The sequence below is a fragment of the Ranitomeya imitator genome, chromosome 6 (assembly GCF_032444005.1).
Source record: "Ranitomeya imitator isolate aRanImi1 chromosome 6, aRanImi1.pri, whole genome shotgun sequence".
In the NCBI taxonomy this organism is placed as follows: Eukaryota; Metazoa; Chordata; class Amphibia; order Anura; family Dendrobatidae; genus Ranitomeya; species Ranitomeya imitator.
The window spans coordinates 16572016-16593172 of NC_091287.1; the positions used below are offsets into that span (position 1 = coordinate 16572016).

Consider the following 21157-nt stretch of genomic DNA (forward strand, 5'->3'; position numbering starts at 1 on the left):
TACTGCCCACCTCATGCCCACATCTTAGTGATACTGCCCACTTCATGCCCACAGCTTACAGTGATACTGCCCACTTCATGCCCACAGCTTACAGTGATACTGCCCGCCTCATGCCCACAGCATAGTGATACTGCCCGCCTCATGCCCACAGTGTAGTGATACTGCCCGCCTCATGCCCACAGTGTAGTGATACTTCCCGCCTCATGCCCACAGCGTAGTGATACCGCCCGCCTCATGCCCACAGCGAAGTGATGCCGCCCGCCTCATGCCCACAGTGTAGTGATACCGCCCGCCTCATGCCCACAGTGTAGTGATACTGCCCACCTCATGTCCTCCATATTCAGTGGCAGCCAAAGCCTGGCATATAGAGAGCCTGCCATATTCTGCTTGTATGTAATGCCAGGCACAGTGCTTCACCCGTATACAATGCCGTCTGCTCTGGACTTAGGTCTTCTTTCATGGGTTCTTCCTCATATACCAGCACAGGGTGAGGTCTGGCATTCTGCCGCGCTGCGGAGGGCATTGGTCCAGGCACAGGAGGTTTCTGTAATTGATTCTGTGTTTGCCGGTTCTTGTACTTTCCTCTTTATCTCTTGTTTTCTTTACACTGGTGCCCGCGCCAGGGGAGGATGTCCAGAGAGGAGCTATGTACTGGGTGTCCTGCCCCACTTCTCACCAGGGATAGGAAAACAATGACATTATTATTATCACCTTTATCACCCAGCTACATTGTATCAGAGGCCGAAAGGTTTAATGTCTTACAATGAACAAAATAGAATTAATATTACTATGAAAATAAGTGATTCCCTGTGTATATTAACCTGACTGCTACATGTGCTGTATTATTCTCCTCTATCCATATTATCCTGAACACTAGCCCTGCTGTACTATTCTCCTCTATCCATATTATACTGAACACTAGCCCTGCTGTACTATTCTCCTCTATCCATATTATACTGAACACTAGCCCTGCTGTACTATTCTCCTCTATCCATATTATCCTGAACACTAGCCCTGCTGTACTATTCTCCTCTATCCATATTATACTGAACACTAGCCCTGCTGTACTATTCTCCTCTATCCATATTATGCTGAACACTAGCCCTGCTGTACTATTCTCCTCTATCCATATTATACTGAACACTAGCCCTGCTGTACTATTCTCCTCTATCCATATTATACTGAACACTAGCCCTGCTGTACTATTCTCCTCTATCCATATTATACTGAACACTTGCCCTGCTGTACTATTCTCCTCTATCCATATTATGCTGAACACTAGCCCTGCTGTACTATTCTCCTCTATCCATATTATACTGAACACTAGCCCTGCTGTACTATTCTCCCCTATCCATATTATACTGAACACTAGCCCTGCTGTACTATTCTCCTCTATCCATATTATGCTGAACACTAGCCCTGCTGTACTATTCTCCTCTATCCATATTATACTGAACACTAGCCCTGCTGTACTATTTTCCTCTATCCATATTATACTGAACACTAGCCCTGCTGTACTATTCTCCTCTATCCATATTATACTGAACACTAGCCCTGCTGTACTATTCTCCTCTATCCATATTATCCTGAACACTAGCCCTGCTGTACTATTCTCCTCTATCCATATTATACTGAACACTAGCCCTGCTGTACTATTCTCCTCTATCCATATTATGCTGAACACTAGCCCTGCTGTACTATTCTCCTCTATCCATATTATACTGAACACTAGCCCTGCTGTACTATTCTCCCCTATCCATATTATACTGAACACTAGCCCTGCTGTACTATTCTCCTCTATCCATATTATGCTGAACACTAGCACTGCTGTACTATTCTCCTCTATCCATATTATACTGAACACTAGCCCTGCTGTACTATTCTCCTCTATCCATATTATACTGAACACTAGCCCTGCTGTACTATTCTCCTCTGTCCATATTATGCTGAACACTAGCCCTGCTGTACTATTCTCCTCTATCCATATTATACTGGACACTAGCCCTGCTGTACTATTCTCCCCTAACCATATTATACTGAACACTAGCCCTGCTGTACTATTCTCCTCTATCCATATCATACTGAACACTAGCCCTGCTGTACTATTCTCCTCTATCCATATTATACTGGACACTAGCCCTGCTGTACTATTCTCCTCTATCCATATTATACTGAACACTAGCCCTGCTGTACTATTCTCCTCTATCCATATCATACTGAACACTAGCCCTGCTGTACTATTCTCCTCTATCCATATCATACTGAACACTAGCCCTGCTGTACTATTCTCCTCTATCCATATTATACTGAACACTAGCCCTGCTGTACTATTCTCCTCTATCCATATTATACTGAACACTAGCCCTGCTGTACTATTCTCCTCTATCCATATCATACTGAACACTAGCCCTGCTGTACTATTCTCCTCTATCCATATTATACTGAACACTAGCCCTGCTGTACTATTCTCCTCTATCCATATTATGCTGAACACTAGCCCTGCTGTACTATTCTCCTCTATCCATATTATGCTGAACACTAGCCCTGCTGTATTATTCTCTTCTATCCATATTATACTGAACACTAGCCCTGCTGTACTATTCTCCTCTATCTATATTATTCTGAACACTAGCCCTGCTGTACTATTCTCCCCTATCTACAGGTCCTTCTCAAAAAATTAGCATATAGTGTTAAATTTCATTATTTACCATAATGTAATGATTACAATTAAACTTTCATATATTATAGATTCATTATCCACCAACTGAAATTTGTCAGGTCTTTTATTGTTTTAATACTGATGATTTTGGCATACAACTCCTGATAACCCAAAAAACCTGTCTCAATAAATTAGCATATCAAGAAAAGGTTCTCTAAACGACCTATTACCCTAATCTTCTGAATCAACTAATTAACTCTAAACACATGCAAAAGATACCTGAGGCTTTTATAAACTCCCTGCCTGGTTCATTACTCAAAACCCCCATCATGGGTAAGACTAGCGACCTGACAGATGTCAAGAAGGCCATCATTGACACCCTCAAGCAAGAGGGTAAGACCCAGAAAGAAATTTCTCAACAAATAGGCTGTTCCCAGAGTGCTGTATCAAGGCACCTCAATGGTAAGTCTGTTGGAAGGAAACAATGTGGCAGCAAACGCTGTACAACGAGAAGAGGAGACCGGACCCTGAGGAAGATTGTGGAGAAGGACCGATTCCAGACCTTGGGGAACCTGAGGAAGCAGTGGACTGAGTCTGGTGTGGAAACATCCAGAGCCACCGTGCACAGGCGTGTGCAGGAAATGGGCTACAGGTGCCGCATTCCCCAGGTAAAGCCACTTTTGAACCATAAACAGCGGCAGAGGCGCCTGACCTGGGCTACAGAGAAGCAGCACTGGACTGTTGCTAAGTGGTCCCAAGTACTTTTTTCTGATGAAAGCAAATTTTGCATGTCATTCGGAAATCAAGGTGCCAGAGTCTGGAGGAAGACTGGGGAGAAGGAAATGCCAAAATGCCTGAAGTCCAGTGTCAAGTCCCCACAGTCAGTGATGGTGTGGGGTGCCATGTCAGCTGCTGGTGTTGGTCCACTGTGTTTCATCAAGGGCAGGGTCAATGCAGCTAGCTATCAGGAGATTTTGGAGCACTTCATGCTTCCATCGGCTGAAATGCTTTATGGAGATGAAGATTTCATTTTTCAGCACGACCTGGCACCTGCTCACAGTGCCAAAACCACTGGTAAATGGTTTACTGACCATGGTATTACTGTGCTCAATTGGCCTGCCAACTCTCCTGACCTGAACCCCATAGAGAATCTGTGGGATATTGTGAAGAGAAAGTTGAGAGACGCAAGACCCAACACTCTGGATGAGCTTAAGGCCGCTATTGAAGCATCCTGGGCCTCCATAACCTCTCAGCAGTGTCACAGGCTGATTGCCTCCATGCCACGCCGCATTGAAGCCGTCATTTCTGCCAAAGGATTCCCCACCAAGTATTGAGTGCATAACTGAACATTATTATTTGATGGTTTTTTTGTTTGTTATTAAAAAACACTTTTATTTGATTGGATGGGTGAAATATGCTAATTTATTGAGACAGGTTTTTTGGGTTATCAGGAGTTGTATGCCAAAATCATCAGTATTAAAACAATAAAAGACCTGACAAATTTCAGTTGGTGGATAATGAATCTATAATATATGAAAGTTTAATTGTAATCATTACATTATGGTAAATAATGAAATTTAACACTATATGCAAATTTTTTGAGAAGGACCTGTATATTATACTGAACACTAGCCCTGCTGTACTATTCTCCTCTATCCATATTATGCTGAACACTAGCCCTGCTGTATTATTCTCCTCTATCCATATTATACTGAACACTAGCCCTGCTGTATTATTCTCCTCTATCCATATTATACTGAACACTAGCCCTGCTGTACTATTCTCCTCTATCCATATTATACTGAACACTAGCCCTGCTGTACTATTCTCCTCTATCCATATTATACTGAACACTAGCCCTGCTGTACTATTCTCCTCTATCCATATTATACTGAACACTAGCCCTGCTGTACTATTCTCCTCTATTCATATTATACTGAACACTAGCCCTGCTGTACTATTCTCCTCTATCCATATTATACTGAACACTAGCCCTGCTGTACTATTCTCCTCTATCCATATTATACTGAACACTAGCCCTGCTGTACTATTCTCCTCTATCCATATTATACTGAACACTAGCCCTGCTGTACTATTCTCCTCTATCCATATTATACTGAACACTAGCCCTGCTGTACTATTCTCCTCTATCCATATTATACTGAACACTAGCCCTGCTGTATTATTCTCCTCTATCCATATTATACTGAACACTAGCCCTGCTGTACTATTCTCCTCTATCTATATTATACTGAACACTAGCCCTGCTGTACTATTCTCCTCTATCCATATTATACTGAACACTAGCCCTGCTGTACTATTCTCCTCTATCCATATTATACTGAACACTAGCCCTGCTGTACTATTCTCCTCTATCCATTTTATACTGAACACTAGCCCTGCTGTACTATCCGCCTCTATCTATATTATACTGAACACTAGCCCTGCTGTACTATTCTCCCCTATCTATATTATACTGAACACTAGCCATGCTGTACTATTCTCCTCTATCCATATTATACTGAACACTAGCCCTGCTGTACTATTCTCCCCTACCCATATTATACTGAACACGAGCCTTGCTGTACTATTCTCCTCTATCCATATTATATTGAACACTAGCCCTGCTGTACTATTCTCCCCTACCCATATTATACTGAACACTAGCCCTGCTGTACTATTCTCCTCTATCCATATTATACTGAACACTAGCCCTGCTGTACTATTCTCCCCTACCCATATTATACTGAACACTAGCCCTGCTGTACTATTCTCCTCTATCTATATTATACTGAACACTAGCCCTGCTGTACTATTCTCCCCTATCTATATTATACTGAACACTAGCCATGCTGTACTATTCTCCTCTATCCATATTATACTGAACACTAGCCCTGCTGTACTATTCTCCCCTACCCATATTATACTGAACACGAGCCTTGCTGTACTATTCTCCTCTATCCATATTATATTGAACACTAGCCCTGCTGTACTATTCTCCCCTACCCATATTATACTGAACACTAGCCCTGCTGTACTATTCTCCTCTATCCATATTATACTGAACACTAGCCCTGCTGTACTATTCTCCTCTATCCATATTATACTGAACACTAGCCCTGCTGTATTATTCTCCTCTATCCATATTATACTGAACACTAGCCCTGCTGTACTATTCTCCTCTATCTATATTATACTGAACACTAGCCCTGCTGTACTATTCTCCCCTATCCATATTATACTGAACACTAGCCCTGCTGTACTATTCTCCTCTATCCATATTATACTGAACACTAGCCCTGCTGTATTATTCTCCTCTATCCATATTATGCTGAACACTAGCCCTGCTGTACTATTCTCCTCTATCTATATTATACTGAACACTAGCCCTGCTGTATTATTCTCCTCTATCCATATTATGCTGAACACTAACCCTGCTGTATTATTCTCCTCTATCCATATTATGCTGAACACTAACCCTGCTGTACTATTCTCCTCTATCCATATTATGCTGAACACTAGCCCTGCTGTACTATTCTCCTCTATCCATATTATACTGAACACTAGCCCTGCTGTACTATTCTCCTCTATCCATATTATACTGAACACTAGCCCTGCTGTACTATTCTCCTCTATCCATATTATACTGAACACTAGCCCTGCTGTATTATTCTCCTCTATCCATATTATACTGAACACTAGCCCTGCTGTATTATTCTCCTCTATCCATATTATACTGAACACTAGCCCTGATGTACTATTCTCCCCTAACCATATTATACTGGACACTAGCCCTGCTGTACTATTCTCCTCTATCCATATTATACTGAACACTAGCCCTGCTGTATTATTCTCCTCTATCCATATTATACTGAACACTAGCCCTGCTGTACTATTCTCCTCTATCCATATTATACTGAACACTAGCCCTGCTGTATTATTCTCCTCTATCCATATTATACTGAACACTAGCCCTGCTGTACTATTCTCCTCTCTCCATATTATGCTGAACACTAGCCCTGCTGTACTATTCTCCTCTATCCATATTATGCTGAACACTAGCCCTGCTGTACTATTCTCCTCTATCCATATTATACTGAACACTAGCCCTGCTGTACTATTCTCCTCTATCCATACTATACTGAACACTAGCCCTGCTGTACTATTCTCCTCTATCTATATTATACTGAACACTAGCCCTGCTGTACTATTCTCCGCTATCCATATTATACTGAACACTAGCCCTGCTGTAATATTCTCCCCTATCCATATTATACTGAACACTAGCCGTGCTGTACTATTCTCCTCTATCCATATTATACTGAACACTAGCCCTGCTGTACTATTCTCCGCTATCCATATTATACTGAACACTAGCCCTGCTGTATTATTCTCCTCTATCCATATTATACTGAACACTAGCCCTGCTGTACTATTCTCATCTCTCCATATTATACTGAACACTAGCCCTGCTGTACTATTCTCCTCTATCCATATTATACTGAACACTAGCCCTGCTGTACTATTCTCCCCTATCCATATTATACTGAACACTAGCCCTGCTGTACTATTCTCCCCTATCCATATTATACTGAGCACTAGCCCTGCTGTACTATTCTCCTCTATCCATATTATACTGAACACTAGCCCTGCTGTACTATTCTCCTCTATCCATATTATACTGAACACTAGCCCTGCTGTATTATTCTCCTCTATCCATATTATACTGAACACTAGCCCTGCTGTACTATTCTCCTCTATCCATATTATACTGAATACTAGCCCTGCTGTACTATTCTCCCCTATCCATATTATACTGAACACTAGCCCTGCTGTACTATTCTCCCCTATCCATATTATACTGAACACTAGCCCTGCTGTACTATTCTCCTCTATCCATATTATACTGAACACTAGCCCTGCTGTACTATTCTCCTCTATCCATATTATACTGAACACTAGCCCTGCTGTATTATTCTCCTCTATCCATATTATACTGAACACTAGCCCTGCTGTACTATTCTCCTCTATCCATATTATACTGAACACTAGCCCTGCTGTATTATTCTCCTCTATCCATATTATACTGAACACTAGCCCTGCTGTACTATTCTCCTCTATCCATATTATACTGAACACTAGCCCTGCTGTATTATTCTCCTCTATCCATATTATACTGAACACTAGCCCTGCTGTACTATTCTCCTCTCTCCATATTATACTGAACACTAGCCCTGCTGTACTATTCTCCTCTATCCATATTATACTGAACACTAGCCCTGCTGTACTATTCTCCTCTATCCATATTATACTGAACACTAGCCCTGCTGTACTATTCTCCTCTATCCATATTATACTGAACACTAGCCCTGCTGTACTATTCTCCTCTATCCATATTATACTGAACACTAGCCCTGCTGTATTATTCTCCTCTATCCATATTATACTGAACACTAGCCCTGCTGTACTATTCTCCCCTATCCATATTATACTGAACACTAGCCCTGCTGTACTATTCTCCTCTATCCATACTATACTGAACACTAGCCCTGCTGTACTATTCTCCTCTATCCATATTATACTGAACACTAGCCCTGCTGTATTATGCTCCTCTATCCATATTATACTGAACACTAGCCCTGCTGTACTATTCTCCTCTATCCATATTATACTGAACACTAGCCCTGCTGTATTATTCTCCTCTATCCATATTATACTGAACACTAGCCCTGCTGTACTATTCTCCTCTATCCATATTATACTGAACACTAGCCCTGCTGTACTATTCTCCTCTATCCATATTATACTGAACACTAGCCCTGCTGTACTATTCTCCTCTATCCATATTATACTGAACACTAGCCCTGCTGTACTATTCTCCTCTATCCATATTATACTGAACACTAGCCCTGCTGTACTATTCTCCTCTATCCATATTATACTGAACACTAGCCCTGCTGTACTATTCTCCTCTATCTATATTATACTGAACACTAGCCCTGCTGTACTATTCTCCCCTATCTATATTATACTGAACACTAGCCCTGCTGTACTATTCTCCTCTATCCATATTATTCTGAACACTAGCCCTGCTGTACTATTCTCCTCTATCGATATTATACTGAACACTAGCCCTGCTGTACTATTCTCCTCTACCCATATTATACTGAACACTAGCCCTGCTGTACTATTCTCCTCTATACATATTATACTGAACACTAGCCCTGCTGTACTATTCTCCTCTATCCATATTATACTGAACACTAGCCCTGCTGTACTATTCTCCTCTATCCATATTATACTGAACACTAGCCCTGCTGTATTATTCTCCTCTATCCATATTATACTGAACACTAGCCCTGCTGTACTATTCTCCTCTATCCATATTATACTGAACACTAGCCCTGCTGTATTATTCTCCTCTATCCATATTATACTGAACACTAGCCCTGCTGTACTATTCTCCTCTATACATATTATACTGAACACTAGCCCTGCTGTACTATTCTCCTCTATACATATTATACTGAACACTAGCCCTGCTGTACTATTCTCCTCTATCCATATTATACTGAACACTAGCCCTGCTGTATTATTCTCCTCTATCCATATTATACTGAACACTAGCCCTGCTGTACTATTCTCCTCTATCCATATTATACTGAACACTAGCCCTGCTGTACTATTCTCCTCTATCCATATTATACTGAACACTAGCCCTGCTGTACTATTCTCCTCTATCCGTATTATACTGAACACTAGCCCTGCTGTACTATTCTCCTCTATCCATATTATACTGAACACTAGCCCTGCTGTACTATTCTCCTCTATCCATATTATACTGAACACTAGCCCTGCTGTACTATTCTCCTCTATCTATATTATACTGAACACTAGCCCTGCTGTACTATTCTCCCCTATCTATATTATACTGAACACTAGCCCTGCTGTACTATTCTCCTCTATCTATATTATACTGAACACTAGCCCTGCTGTACTATTCTCCCCTATCTATATTATACTGAACACTAGCCCTGCTGTACTATTCTCCTCTATCTATATTATACTGAACACTAGCCCTGCTGTACTATTCTCCCCTATCTATATTATACTGAACACTAGCCCTGCTGTACTATTCTCCTCTATACATATTATACTGAACACTAGCCCTGCTGTACTATTCTCCTCTATACATATTATTCTGAACACTAGCCCTGCTGTACTATTCTCCTCTATCGATATTATACTGAACACTAGCCCTGCTGTACTATTCTCCTCTCTCCATATTATACTGAACACTAGCCCTGCTGTACTATTCTCCTCTATCCATATTATACTGAACACTAGCCCTGCTGTACTATTCTCCTCTATCCATATTATACTGAACACTAGCCCTGCTGTACTATTCTCCTCTCTCCATATTATACTGAACACTAGCCCTGCTGTACTATTCTCCTCTACCCATATTATACTGAACACTAGCCCTGCTGTACTATTCTCCTCTATACATATTATACTGAACACTAGCCCTGCTGTACTATTCTCCTCTATCCATATTATACTGAACACTAGCCCTGCTGTACTATTCTCCTCTCTCCATATTATACTGAACACTAGCCCTGCTGTATTATTCTCCTCTATCCATATTATACTGAACACTAGCCCTGCTGTACTATTCTCCTCTATCCATATTATACTGAACACTAGCCCTGCTGTATTATTCTCCTCTATCCATATTATACTGAACACTAGCCCTGCTGTACTATTCTCCTCTATCCATATTATACTGAACACTAGCCCTGCTGTACTATTCTCCTCTATCCATATTATACTGAACACTAGCCCTGCTGTACTATTCTCCTCTATCCGTATTATACTGAACACTAGCCCTGCTGTACTATTCTCCTCTATCCATATTATACTGAACACTAGCCCTGCTGTACTATTCTCCTCTATCCATATTATACTGAACACTAGCCCTGCTGTACTATTCTCCTCTATCTATATTATACTGAACACTAGCCCTGCTGTACTATTCTCCCCTATCTATATTATACTGAACACTAGCCCTGCTGTACTATTCTCCTCTATCTATATTATACTGAACACTAGCCCTGCTGTACTATTCTCCCCTATCTATATTATACTGAACACTAGCCCTGCTGTACTATTCTCCTCTATCTATATTATACTGAACACTAGCCCTGCTGTACTATTCTCCCCTATCTATATTATACTGAACACTAGCCCTGCTGTACTATTCTCCTCTATACATATTATACTGAACACTAGCCCTGCTGTACTATTCTCCTCTATACATATTATTCTGAACACTAGCCCTGCTGTACTATTCTCCTCTATCGATATTATACTGAACACTAGCCCTGCTGTACTATTCTCCTCTCTCCATATTATACTGAACACTAGCCCTGCTGTACTATTCTCCTCTATCCATATTATACTGAACACTAGCCCTGCTGTACTATTCTCCTCTATCCATATTATACTGAACACTAGCCCTGCTGTACTATTCTCCTCTCTCCATATTATACTGAACACTAGCCCTGCTGTACTATTCTCCTCTACCCATATTATACTGAACACTAGCCCTGCTGTACTATTCTCCTCTATACATATTATACTGAACACTAGCCCTGCTGTACTATTCTCCTCTATCCATATTATACTGAACACTAGCCCTGCTGTACTATTCTCCTCTCTCCATATTATACTGAACACTAGCCCTGCTGTATTATTCTCCTCTATCCATATTATACTGAACACTAGCCCTGCTGTACTATTCTCCTCTATCCATATTATACTGAACACTAGCCCTGCTGTATTATTCTCCTCTATCCATATTATACTGAACACTAGCCCTGCTGTACTATTCTCCTCTATACATATTATACTGAACACTAGCCCTGCTGTACTATTCTCCTCTATCCATATTATACTGAACACTAGCCCTGCTGTACTATTCTCCTCTATCCATATTATACTGAACCCTCGTGCACATTAGACTTTTTCCCAAGCCCCGAAATCCACAACATTAGTGTAACGTATATGGAGGGCTGAAGTCAATTAGAATTTGTTTTTCTAGTTTGAGTGATGGAGTCTGGAGGGCCGAAGCTGTGCATAAAATAGTTGATCTTGGGCCCAACTATTATCTGACTACACCCCTGCAGTCCGGAGCCTGTGTTATCTACTTGTCAAATATCTGCTGTGTTAAATAGACTTTTAATTTCATATTTATAATTACAAGATTTTCATATTGATAATTCTTCATCTGACCCTGTAAGCTTCCATCAGTCAGAGTCTGTTTACACTTGTGCAAGATTCATGATGAATCCGGGTCTTTGTCATTTAGAATAATTGTTAAATCATTTTATGGGGTCTCCTTCCCTAACTGGCAGTTCTGATAGAAAGAACAAAGGCTATAGTGAAACAAGTCATGCAAGAAGGCAACGTTATATTATTCTATATCAATACAGTACTGCAATGTAAAAGAATATACCTACTATAATACAGACCCTATGTACAAGAATATAACTGCTATAATGCTGCCCCTATATACAAGAATATAACTGCTATAATACTGCCCCTATGTACAAGAATATAACTACTATAATACTGCCTCTATGTACAAGAATATAACTGCTATAATACAGACCCTATATACAAGAATATAACTGCTATAATACTGCCCCTATGTACAAGAATATAACTACTATAATACTGCCCCTATGTACAAGAATATAACTACTATAATACTGCCCCTATGTACAAGAATATAACTACTATAATACTGCCCCCTATGTACAAGAATATAACTACTATAATACTGCCCCTATGTACAAGAATATAACTACTATAATACTGCCCCCTATGTACAAGAATATAACTGCTATAATGCTGCCCCTATATACAAGAATATAACTGCTATAATACTGCCCCTATGTACAAGAATATAACTACTATAATACTGCCTCTATGTACAAGAATATAACTACTATAATACTACCCCTATATACAAGAATATAACTACTATAATACTGCCCCTATGTACAAGAATATAACTACTATAATACTGCTCCTATGTACAAGAATATAACCACTATAATACTGCCTCCTATGTACAAGAATATAACTACTATAATACTGCTCCTATGTACAATAATATAGCTACTATAATACTGCCCCTATATACAAGAATATAACTACTATAATACTGCCCCTATATACAAGAATATAACTACTATAATACTGCTCCTATATACAAGAATATAACTACTATAATACTGCTCCTATATACAAGAATATAACTACTATAATACTGATCCTATGTACAAGAATATAACTACTATAATACTGCTCCTCTGTACAAGAATATAACTACTATAATACTGCCCCCTATGTACAAGAATATAACTACTATAATACTGCCTCCTATGTACAAGAATATAACTACTATAATACTGCCTCCTATGTACAAGAATATAACTACTATAATACTGCTCCTATGTACAAGAATATAACTACTATAATACTGCCCCCATGAACAAGAATATAACTACTATAATACTGCCCCTATGTACAAGAATATAACTACTATAATACTGCTTCTATGTACAAGAATATAACTACTATAATACTGCTCCTATATACAAGAATATAACTACTATAATACTGCTCCTATGTTCAAGAATATAACTACTATAATACTGCCCCTATGTACAAGAATATAACTACTATAATACTGCCCCTATGTACAAGGATATAACTACTATAATACTGCCCCTATGTACAAGAATATAAGTACTATAATACTGCTCCTATGTACAAGAATATAACTACTATAATACTGCCCCTATGTACAAGAATATAACTACTATAATACTGCCCCTATGTACAAGAATATAACTACTATAATACTGCCCCTATGTACAAGGATATAACTACTATAATACTGCTCCTATGTACAAGAATATAGCTACTATAATACTGCCCCTATGTACAAGAATATAACTACTATAATACTGCTCCTATGTACAAGAATATAACTACTATAATACTGCCCCTATGTACAAGAATATAACTACTATAATACTGCCCCTATGTACAAGAATATAACTACTATAATACTGCCCCTATGTACAAGAATATAACTACTATAATACTGCCCCTATGTACAAGAATATAACTACTGTAATACTGCCCCTATGTATAAGACTATAATACTGTACTTTTCTTTCTTGTTTGCCTCCACCATCCCAGCACTTGTCTATATGTCTGCTTGTCCTCTTTTGCCGCTGTACAGCCTGGTTTCGGTGTGTTAGACACTGACCGGTGAACCTCGCAGACCTCTGCTCCATTTCCCCCCCTCGTGCAGTGTGTGGTTGCCCATTGGCATGACGAGGGAGTAGTGAAGAAATGGAGTGAAGCTGCCAAGATTAATATCGTGAGGCGCAGTATTTTTCTTCATCTTCTGGCGCTGTGCTCTGCTCTGATACTACAGCTGCCATTAATCCTCGCTGTCCCTGACTGTCTGACGGATAATATGTGAAATATGTAAACACCTTAGCGTTGCACTTAGGAGATTTTCTCCTTTAGTCTTGGGCACTGCCAGATAATAGTGGAGCCTTCTCCTTCCCAGCAGCCCCATGTAACACAGGTGTTATTATCCTGTAAACTGTTTCTTGTTCTTTTCAGACACATCTGGGACCTACATTGAAGATAAAGACAATGATCTCATTCCACCCCTTGAATTCTGCATCAGGACCAAGTAAGTCCTGCTTCTCCTCCTATGTCAGGGACCAGGGGTTGGTAGTTATGAAGTCACAGTTAGAATCTCCGCACTGCTCCCCCATGTGGACTGTGGCCAGAGTTGCTCCTGAAGCTGCCCTCACGTAGGTGGGCCACAGCTGAAGCTGCCCCCACAGAGGGGAGCCGTGGCCAAAGCTGCCCCTGTGTAGGCGGACCATGGCCGGTGCTTCCCCATGGAGGGGGCTGGGTTGGAGCTGCTCCCGCGAAGGCAGGCCATGACCAAAGTGGCCTCTTTGGTTGTGTCTGATGAATAACTGGTCTACCTAGATATTCCATAAGAAACGATGTACGACTCTAGACGTCTGCTCTTTGGGACTGCCTGGATGTTGGGATACAAATCATCTTCACCTCTTGATCATAATGTCATTTGTGCTGCAAAATTCAGCTCTGATCAATTTTTTATTATTTAATTACATCCGTCGCATATCTTGTTTCTCTCTGAACCAATGCTCCATATTCCCGTGCATAGATATGTAAATGTTTCTGATCACTAAACAAATGTAGACATTAGACAAACATAACACCGGTAATGACAAAATGCCGATTATAAGTGAAGGTCTTTATTATTAAGGCAAAAAGCAATACAACCATACAGGGCCCTGTGTGATAAAGTGATTACCCCCCTTCCTTTAAAACCTAAATTATCTGTGGTTTTATCACATCTTTGGGGAGCTGAGGTCACATTCCCTAGCCACCCGCAGGCCTGATTACTGCCACACCTGTTCTCAATCAAGAAATAACTTAAATAGGACCTGCCTGACAAAGTGAAGTAGAGCAAAGGTTCCTCAAAAGCTAGACGTCATGCCACGATCCAAAGAAATCGTTGAACAAATGAGAAACAAAGTAATTGAGATCTGTCAGTCTGGAAAAGGTTATAAAGTCATTTCTAAAGCTTTGGGTCTCCAGCAAACAACAGTGAGAGTCATTATCTACAAATGGCAAAATCATGGAACAGTTGTGAACCTTCCCAGGAGTGTCCGGCCGACCAAAATTACCCCAAGAGCGGCGCTAAGAATCATCCAAGAGGTCATAAAAGACCCCACAACAAAATCCAAAGAACTACCTTGCCTCAGTTAAGGTCAGTGTTGATGACTCCACCAGAAGAAAGAGACTTGGCAAAACTGGCCTTCATGGCTGAGCAATAAGAATATAAAGGCTTGTCTCAGTTTTGCCAGAAAACATTTTGATGATCCCCAAGACTTTTGGGAGAATACATTGTGGACTAACAAGACAAAAGTTGAACATTTTGGAAGGTGTGTGTCATGACACAGCTGTTGGGTGACCCGGGACCAGGGGCTCCTTCCCTGTCCCTAACACTAGGGGGCGCCCTAGCTCGCCCTATTCCCTGGGATACTGAAGGTGAAGATGCCGGGGCCTCCACCCTTGCCTTATCTCCTGAGTTAGCGCTCCGTCTGTTCTCTTCCTCCACCCAGGGAAGATGGGTGCTACTGTGCATGCGCCGTAGTACACCAACCCGACAAACAAGGCTAAACAAACAAGGGTTAACAGAAAACTCACATATAACAGGAATGCACCGAGGTGTGGAGGTAGGGGAATAAACCAAAACAGAGAAGGATAGGGAATTACCACACATACAAACCAAGCAACAGTTACAGCTATCTCCTCCCAACACTCCTCATATGAACACCTCTCCCTCTGGAAGCCATGCAGCAAATGCTAGCTCTGACAAAGATTTGCATCAGAGCTCAGATTATAAAGGGTGGCTAACTGAGCTCAGAGGTTTCCAACATGGCCGATTAACCCCTGTTCTGCCAGAAGGAATAAACACCATTAAAATGAAGGAAAAGTGCTTCTTCTCACTGCTGGAGTAGGATCAATCGGATGCTGCAATCTTCTGGCTCTACACTGTCATGGTAACCCCATGACAGTGTACGTCCCAGAACATCTGGCATAGAAGTAACACAGCATTTCAGAAAAGGAACATCATACCAACAGTAAGCTATGGTGGTGGTATTGTGATGGTCTGGGACTGTTTTGCTGCTTTAGGACCTGTAAGACATGCTGTGGTAAATCAAACCTTGAATTCTGCAGTCTACCTGAAGCAGAATGTCCGGCCATCTGTTGTTGATCACAAGCTGAAGTGCACTTGGGTTATGCAGCAGAAGAATGATCCGAAGTACACCAGCAAGTCCACCTCTGAATGGCTTAAGAAAAAGAAAATTAAGACTTTGGAGTGGCCTAGTCAAAGTCCTGACCTTAATACGATTGTGATGCTGTGGCCTTAAAAAGGCGGCTCATGCTCGGAAACCTCCAATGTGGCTGAATTACAACAATTCTGCAAAGAATACTTGACAAATGCTCTTGATTCAAAATCTCCTGCTGTTTTGTGTATACAGGACCTGTGCAGAACAATGTGGTCACAGACTGAAAGCATTTATGTTAGTCTTCTATCTGCATCCTATTAGACTTCAAAATAGAATATCGCGTTCCTGCGTCGTGTCCGGATGCTGGGGACACTCATGTCTGTTTAGTGGCTGCGTGCACAAAATCACGTCAGAGTTTTACGCAAAGTTGCTTTTTTTTCTTCCATTTTTTCAGCAGTAAATGAAATGGTTGCAAAAAGCGAACAAACCCTTGCAAAGAATTGTCCCAGTATTTCAGTATTTTAAGAAAATCATCCACCAGAAGCAAATGGTATAAAATGAAGAGGAAACCCATGCTGTCTTTCCGGTGCCGAGACCACTGATTGGCCTCAGGAGACCACCCTGGACCCCCATGCACCCTGTGCTTTACTGCTATATTTTATATTCCTTATGACTTGTTTTCTCAGAATACTATAAATCCCCTTTAAGCAGATAGCTGCGGGTCTTAAAGGGATTTTCTAGCTAATAATTATGTGATAGAACTGGGGAGGAGGAAAAGAGTCTGACGCTTCCGGTGCGGCTGTGGAGTCGGAGCCCATATTGGTGGAGTCGGTGCCATGGAAATTGAGGAGTCGGAGGTTTGGCTTGCCGACTCCACAGCTCTGGCTTCCGGGACTCCACTGGTCTCTACTTCCTGTTCCCCATCAGCCAATCAGTGACTGAGGTGACCGGCCACTTCCTGTGAGGGGCAGGTAGTAGAGACCAGCAGGAAGCTGGGAAAGCACCATTAGGGGGGGAAATACTATTCATAGGTCTGCCGTAGCTTTATGGCAGATATTTTCCCCAGAACCTGGACCCCATCTGCTTTGTTAGACGTCTGCACCATCCCTGGGAACAGTCGGTGTGGAGGATGGATGTGGAAGCAAAGGATTTTGGAGAATCCTAGTATTCCCCCCCCCCCCCGTTTACCATCTTTTGCATACTTGGCCTCCATGTAAAGAGCATGTCATCCTAGAGCTAAGAACATCCAGATGTTCCCTCCCATGACTGTGGTTTCTGCCGTGTGATCGTCATGGTGGGCTCCACTGATACATGTACTGTACAGACATCATCTACTGAGAAAGGGGTCTCACAGATGAGACCACCATGTGTTCTCCAAAACCTGCTGATCCCTGTTAGTCTCATCTATTACTGCGACACCAGAAGAACTACAAGGACCATTGCGGCTCTGCATGGTGCCACTGCAGGGAAGGTGGATGCCATTGCCTAGTTTCGTCTTCTCCATGCACAGTTGTGAGACATCCAGTATGGACGACCTTCCCCATACTTGCAAAGCTGAGTCTCGCCATGTGTTCTGTATTATATCCTCTTCATAAGTCACTTCTCATATCGATAAGTTATCTGCTTGGTGGTGATCGACTTCTGCTCCCTGCTGAGAAGAGGCGATAAATGAGTCCAGTGTTTACCAGGCAGAGCGCCATTCTGGCTAGTGGCAGCGCCGGGTACTGCAGCTTACTGCTATACATCTCAGTGGGTGTGCAGTACCAGAAACGACCACTGCTGAAAAGCACGGCGCTGTGCCTTGTAAGCAAAGGAAGAGACCAGGTGATTGCTGGAGCTCTGCAGGCTTTTCACTGATCTGATACTGATGACCCGGATTGAAGTGTTTCATCACTTTTATATTGGAGTTCTGCTACTTTCTTACCACCATTTATGTAGTTTTACCTCTGTGGCCACATGTCTGACAGCAAGAAGGATCTGACCTGCCGTCTGTTCCCAGGGGCAACTGCGTGATTGATTTATTTATTTTTTTAAAGCAGTTTTAGTTGTGAATGGAGAAAAAACATAAAATATTTACAAGTATAGAAAGTAACGACCGGCGCTTTGTCTGGATTTGTCTTTGTTTCCTGACTTTTGTTTCTTCTCCCAGGTGGAGGGGCGCAGCCGTGGACTGGAATGGCACAGACCCCATCCTATAAACCCCGTATCCAGGGAATGATGGTTCCCAGTGCCAGGCAGACACTCACATGGCATTTCCTCCGGAGTCTGTGACGCGCTCGCTGATTGTCCTATTGTGCCCGGCGAGCAGTAAAAAGTCAGCGCGGCTGTAAACCACACAAACCGCTAGAGACGAGGATGTTCCCCGCACTGGCAGAATATGGATGTAGCAGAGCTGGCCTGAGAATGTAAAGTAATCCAGTAGGTTAACCTGCAGTCCTATGTAAAATCAGAGATGAGGACACTGCTGCCCGGTTACTCCCTGAGCTCTGCTACATCTGACAACCTCTGCTCGTATACCATAAGTGTCTGAAAACCCTGCTCAGACCCCTGCTAAAAAGGCAGAAAAACCCTTACAGGGTGTGAATATTTTTGCAACCATTTGTAAACTGATCTAATGCATTTATATAAAAAAAAAACGTTCTGGTAACAGATTCTCCTACCGTTTTATGTACACATCTCCCCTGCAACTCTGTGTCTCCAGTCTGATCTTCCATCCTCTTTTGTTGGTTGCCTACAGACAGTAGAAGAGGAGGCTGAGCGAAGAAACTGACACTTGCAGGTCAGACAGGGATTGTTTGTACCACAGAGACATATAGGTCTGCATAAGTGCTGCGTACACCAAACGGTAGGAGATTTGTAATCAAGACTTATCAGAAAGTTGCTTCTTTAATATGTTGGGTGCATTGGAGTCAGTTCTTTCAGAAGTTTACAAACCCATTAAGGACCCAGACTTGTTTTGGAATAGGGGGGTACTTTGCAAAATTACCCCAAAATATATGGTCAAATAGGGTGCTGCCTATTAGTATGGCTGTATGTAGTGCGAGTACCCCCCAGGCACATGCAGAGACCCGTTGTGTCGCAGATCAAGATCCTAGACTGACGGCGATAAGACCAATATCTTCACCCACATTCTACATATCAAACCTCTCTGGAAAAAAAAGTTTTACCTTTTCCTGAACTTTTCTTGACTTGTGGCCATCGCTGAGTCCCTCCATGTCTGTGTGACAGTCTGGCTCTTAGGGACAATGCTCAATGACCGCAGTCCTCGTAGTCGGGCTGTCAGGCTGAGTCCGTAGTGCCGGTGAGACTCGGATCACTCTTCAGCAGAGAAGCTGGGCCGTGCGCAGACCCCGTACAGTCCTACTACTCAGAGGGACGTTTGTAACTTATTTCATGCATTAATTTATCATGGCACCGGTGGTTGTTTTGTGTGAACGGTGCATTTTACATTTACTTTTTTATATTTTGTTTTTATTAAAGTCTTTTAATAATGTGATGAAAATTCTGTTGTGTCGTCTGTCGATCACCTGAGTCCTACAGAAAGTAAGAGGGTTATCCAGGTTATCAAGACCACGGCTGAGCTGCAACCTGTGGACCTGTGTGGCACTGTTTTTAATAACAAGCTGAAATATTGTCTAATATCGGACATCCCCCTAACTTTTATCGTTGGTCACTGGAATCCAAATCTGTAAGATTTATAGGTCGGCCATTCTGCTACTAGTGACCGCTAGGACTCTGGGTACTATTTACCTGATGCAATTATTCCTCCAGTTCTGATCTTTTGAGTTGTGTACAGAACTTTCTTTCCATCTTCCCTTTTTGGTCACTCATGTTGACTTGTCAATCATCAGAGAAGTGTCCGTCCCTGCAGATCCTGCTCTGTCAGTCATCATTGAATTGCCCATCCCTGCAATGCAGATCCTGCTCTGTCAGTCATCAGTGAAGTGCCCATCCCCAGCCCTGCAGATCCTGCACTGTCAATCATCAGTGAAGTGCCTGTCCCCAGCCCTGCAGACCCTGCACTGTCTAACATCAGTGAAGTGCCTGTCCCCAGCCCTGTAGATCCTGCACGGTCAGTCATAAGTGTAGTGCCCGTCCACGGCCCTGCAGATCCTGCACTGTCTATCATCAGTGACATGCCCGTCCTGAGCCCTGCAGATCCTGCACTGTCAATCATTGGTGAAGTGCCCGTCCCTTGCCATTCCGATCCTATGCTATCTATCATCAGTGAAGTGCCCATCTCTGGCCCTTCTAATCCTGCTCTGTCAATCATCAGTGAAGTGCCCGTCTCTAGCCCTGCAGATCCTGCATTGTCAGTCATCAGTGTAGTGCCCAATCTGAGCCCTGTACATCCTACACTGTCAATCATTGGTGAAGTGCCCGTCCCTTGCCATTCTTATCCTATACTATCTATCATCAGTGAAGTGCCCATCTCTGTCCCTTCCGATCCTACACTGTCAATCATGAGTGAAGTGCCCGTCCTGAGCCCTGTAGATCCTGCACTGTCAGTCATCAGTGTAGTGCCTATCCCTGGCCCTGCAGATTCTGCACTGTCAGTCATCAGTGT

The 21157-nt window shown here is 42.1% G+C and overlaps 1 protein-coding gene across 2 annotated transcripts in view; it reads left to right on the forward strand.

Annotated features, from left to right (window-relative positions):
• MINDY4 (MINDY lysine 48 deubiquitinase 4) overlaps positions 1–20087 on the forward strand; it is a 141299-nt gene extending 121212 nt beyond the window's left edge. Inside the window, exons 17-18 of one of the 2 annotated variants that reach the window (XM_069729243.1) lie at positions 14372–14444; positions 18740–20086. In XM_069729243.1, the coding sequence (XP_069585344.1) occupies positions 14372–14444; positions 18740–18788 (122 nt within the window). In that variant the 3' untranslated portion in view covers positions 18789–20086. Of the gene's footprint in view, positions 1–14371; positions 14445–18739 lie in introns of both variants that reach the window. The other variant, XM_069729244.1, reaches the window with a different exon arrangement.
• Positions 20088–21157: the final 1070 nt, after the last annotated feature.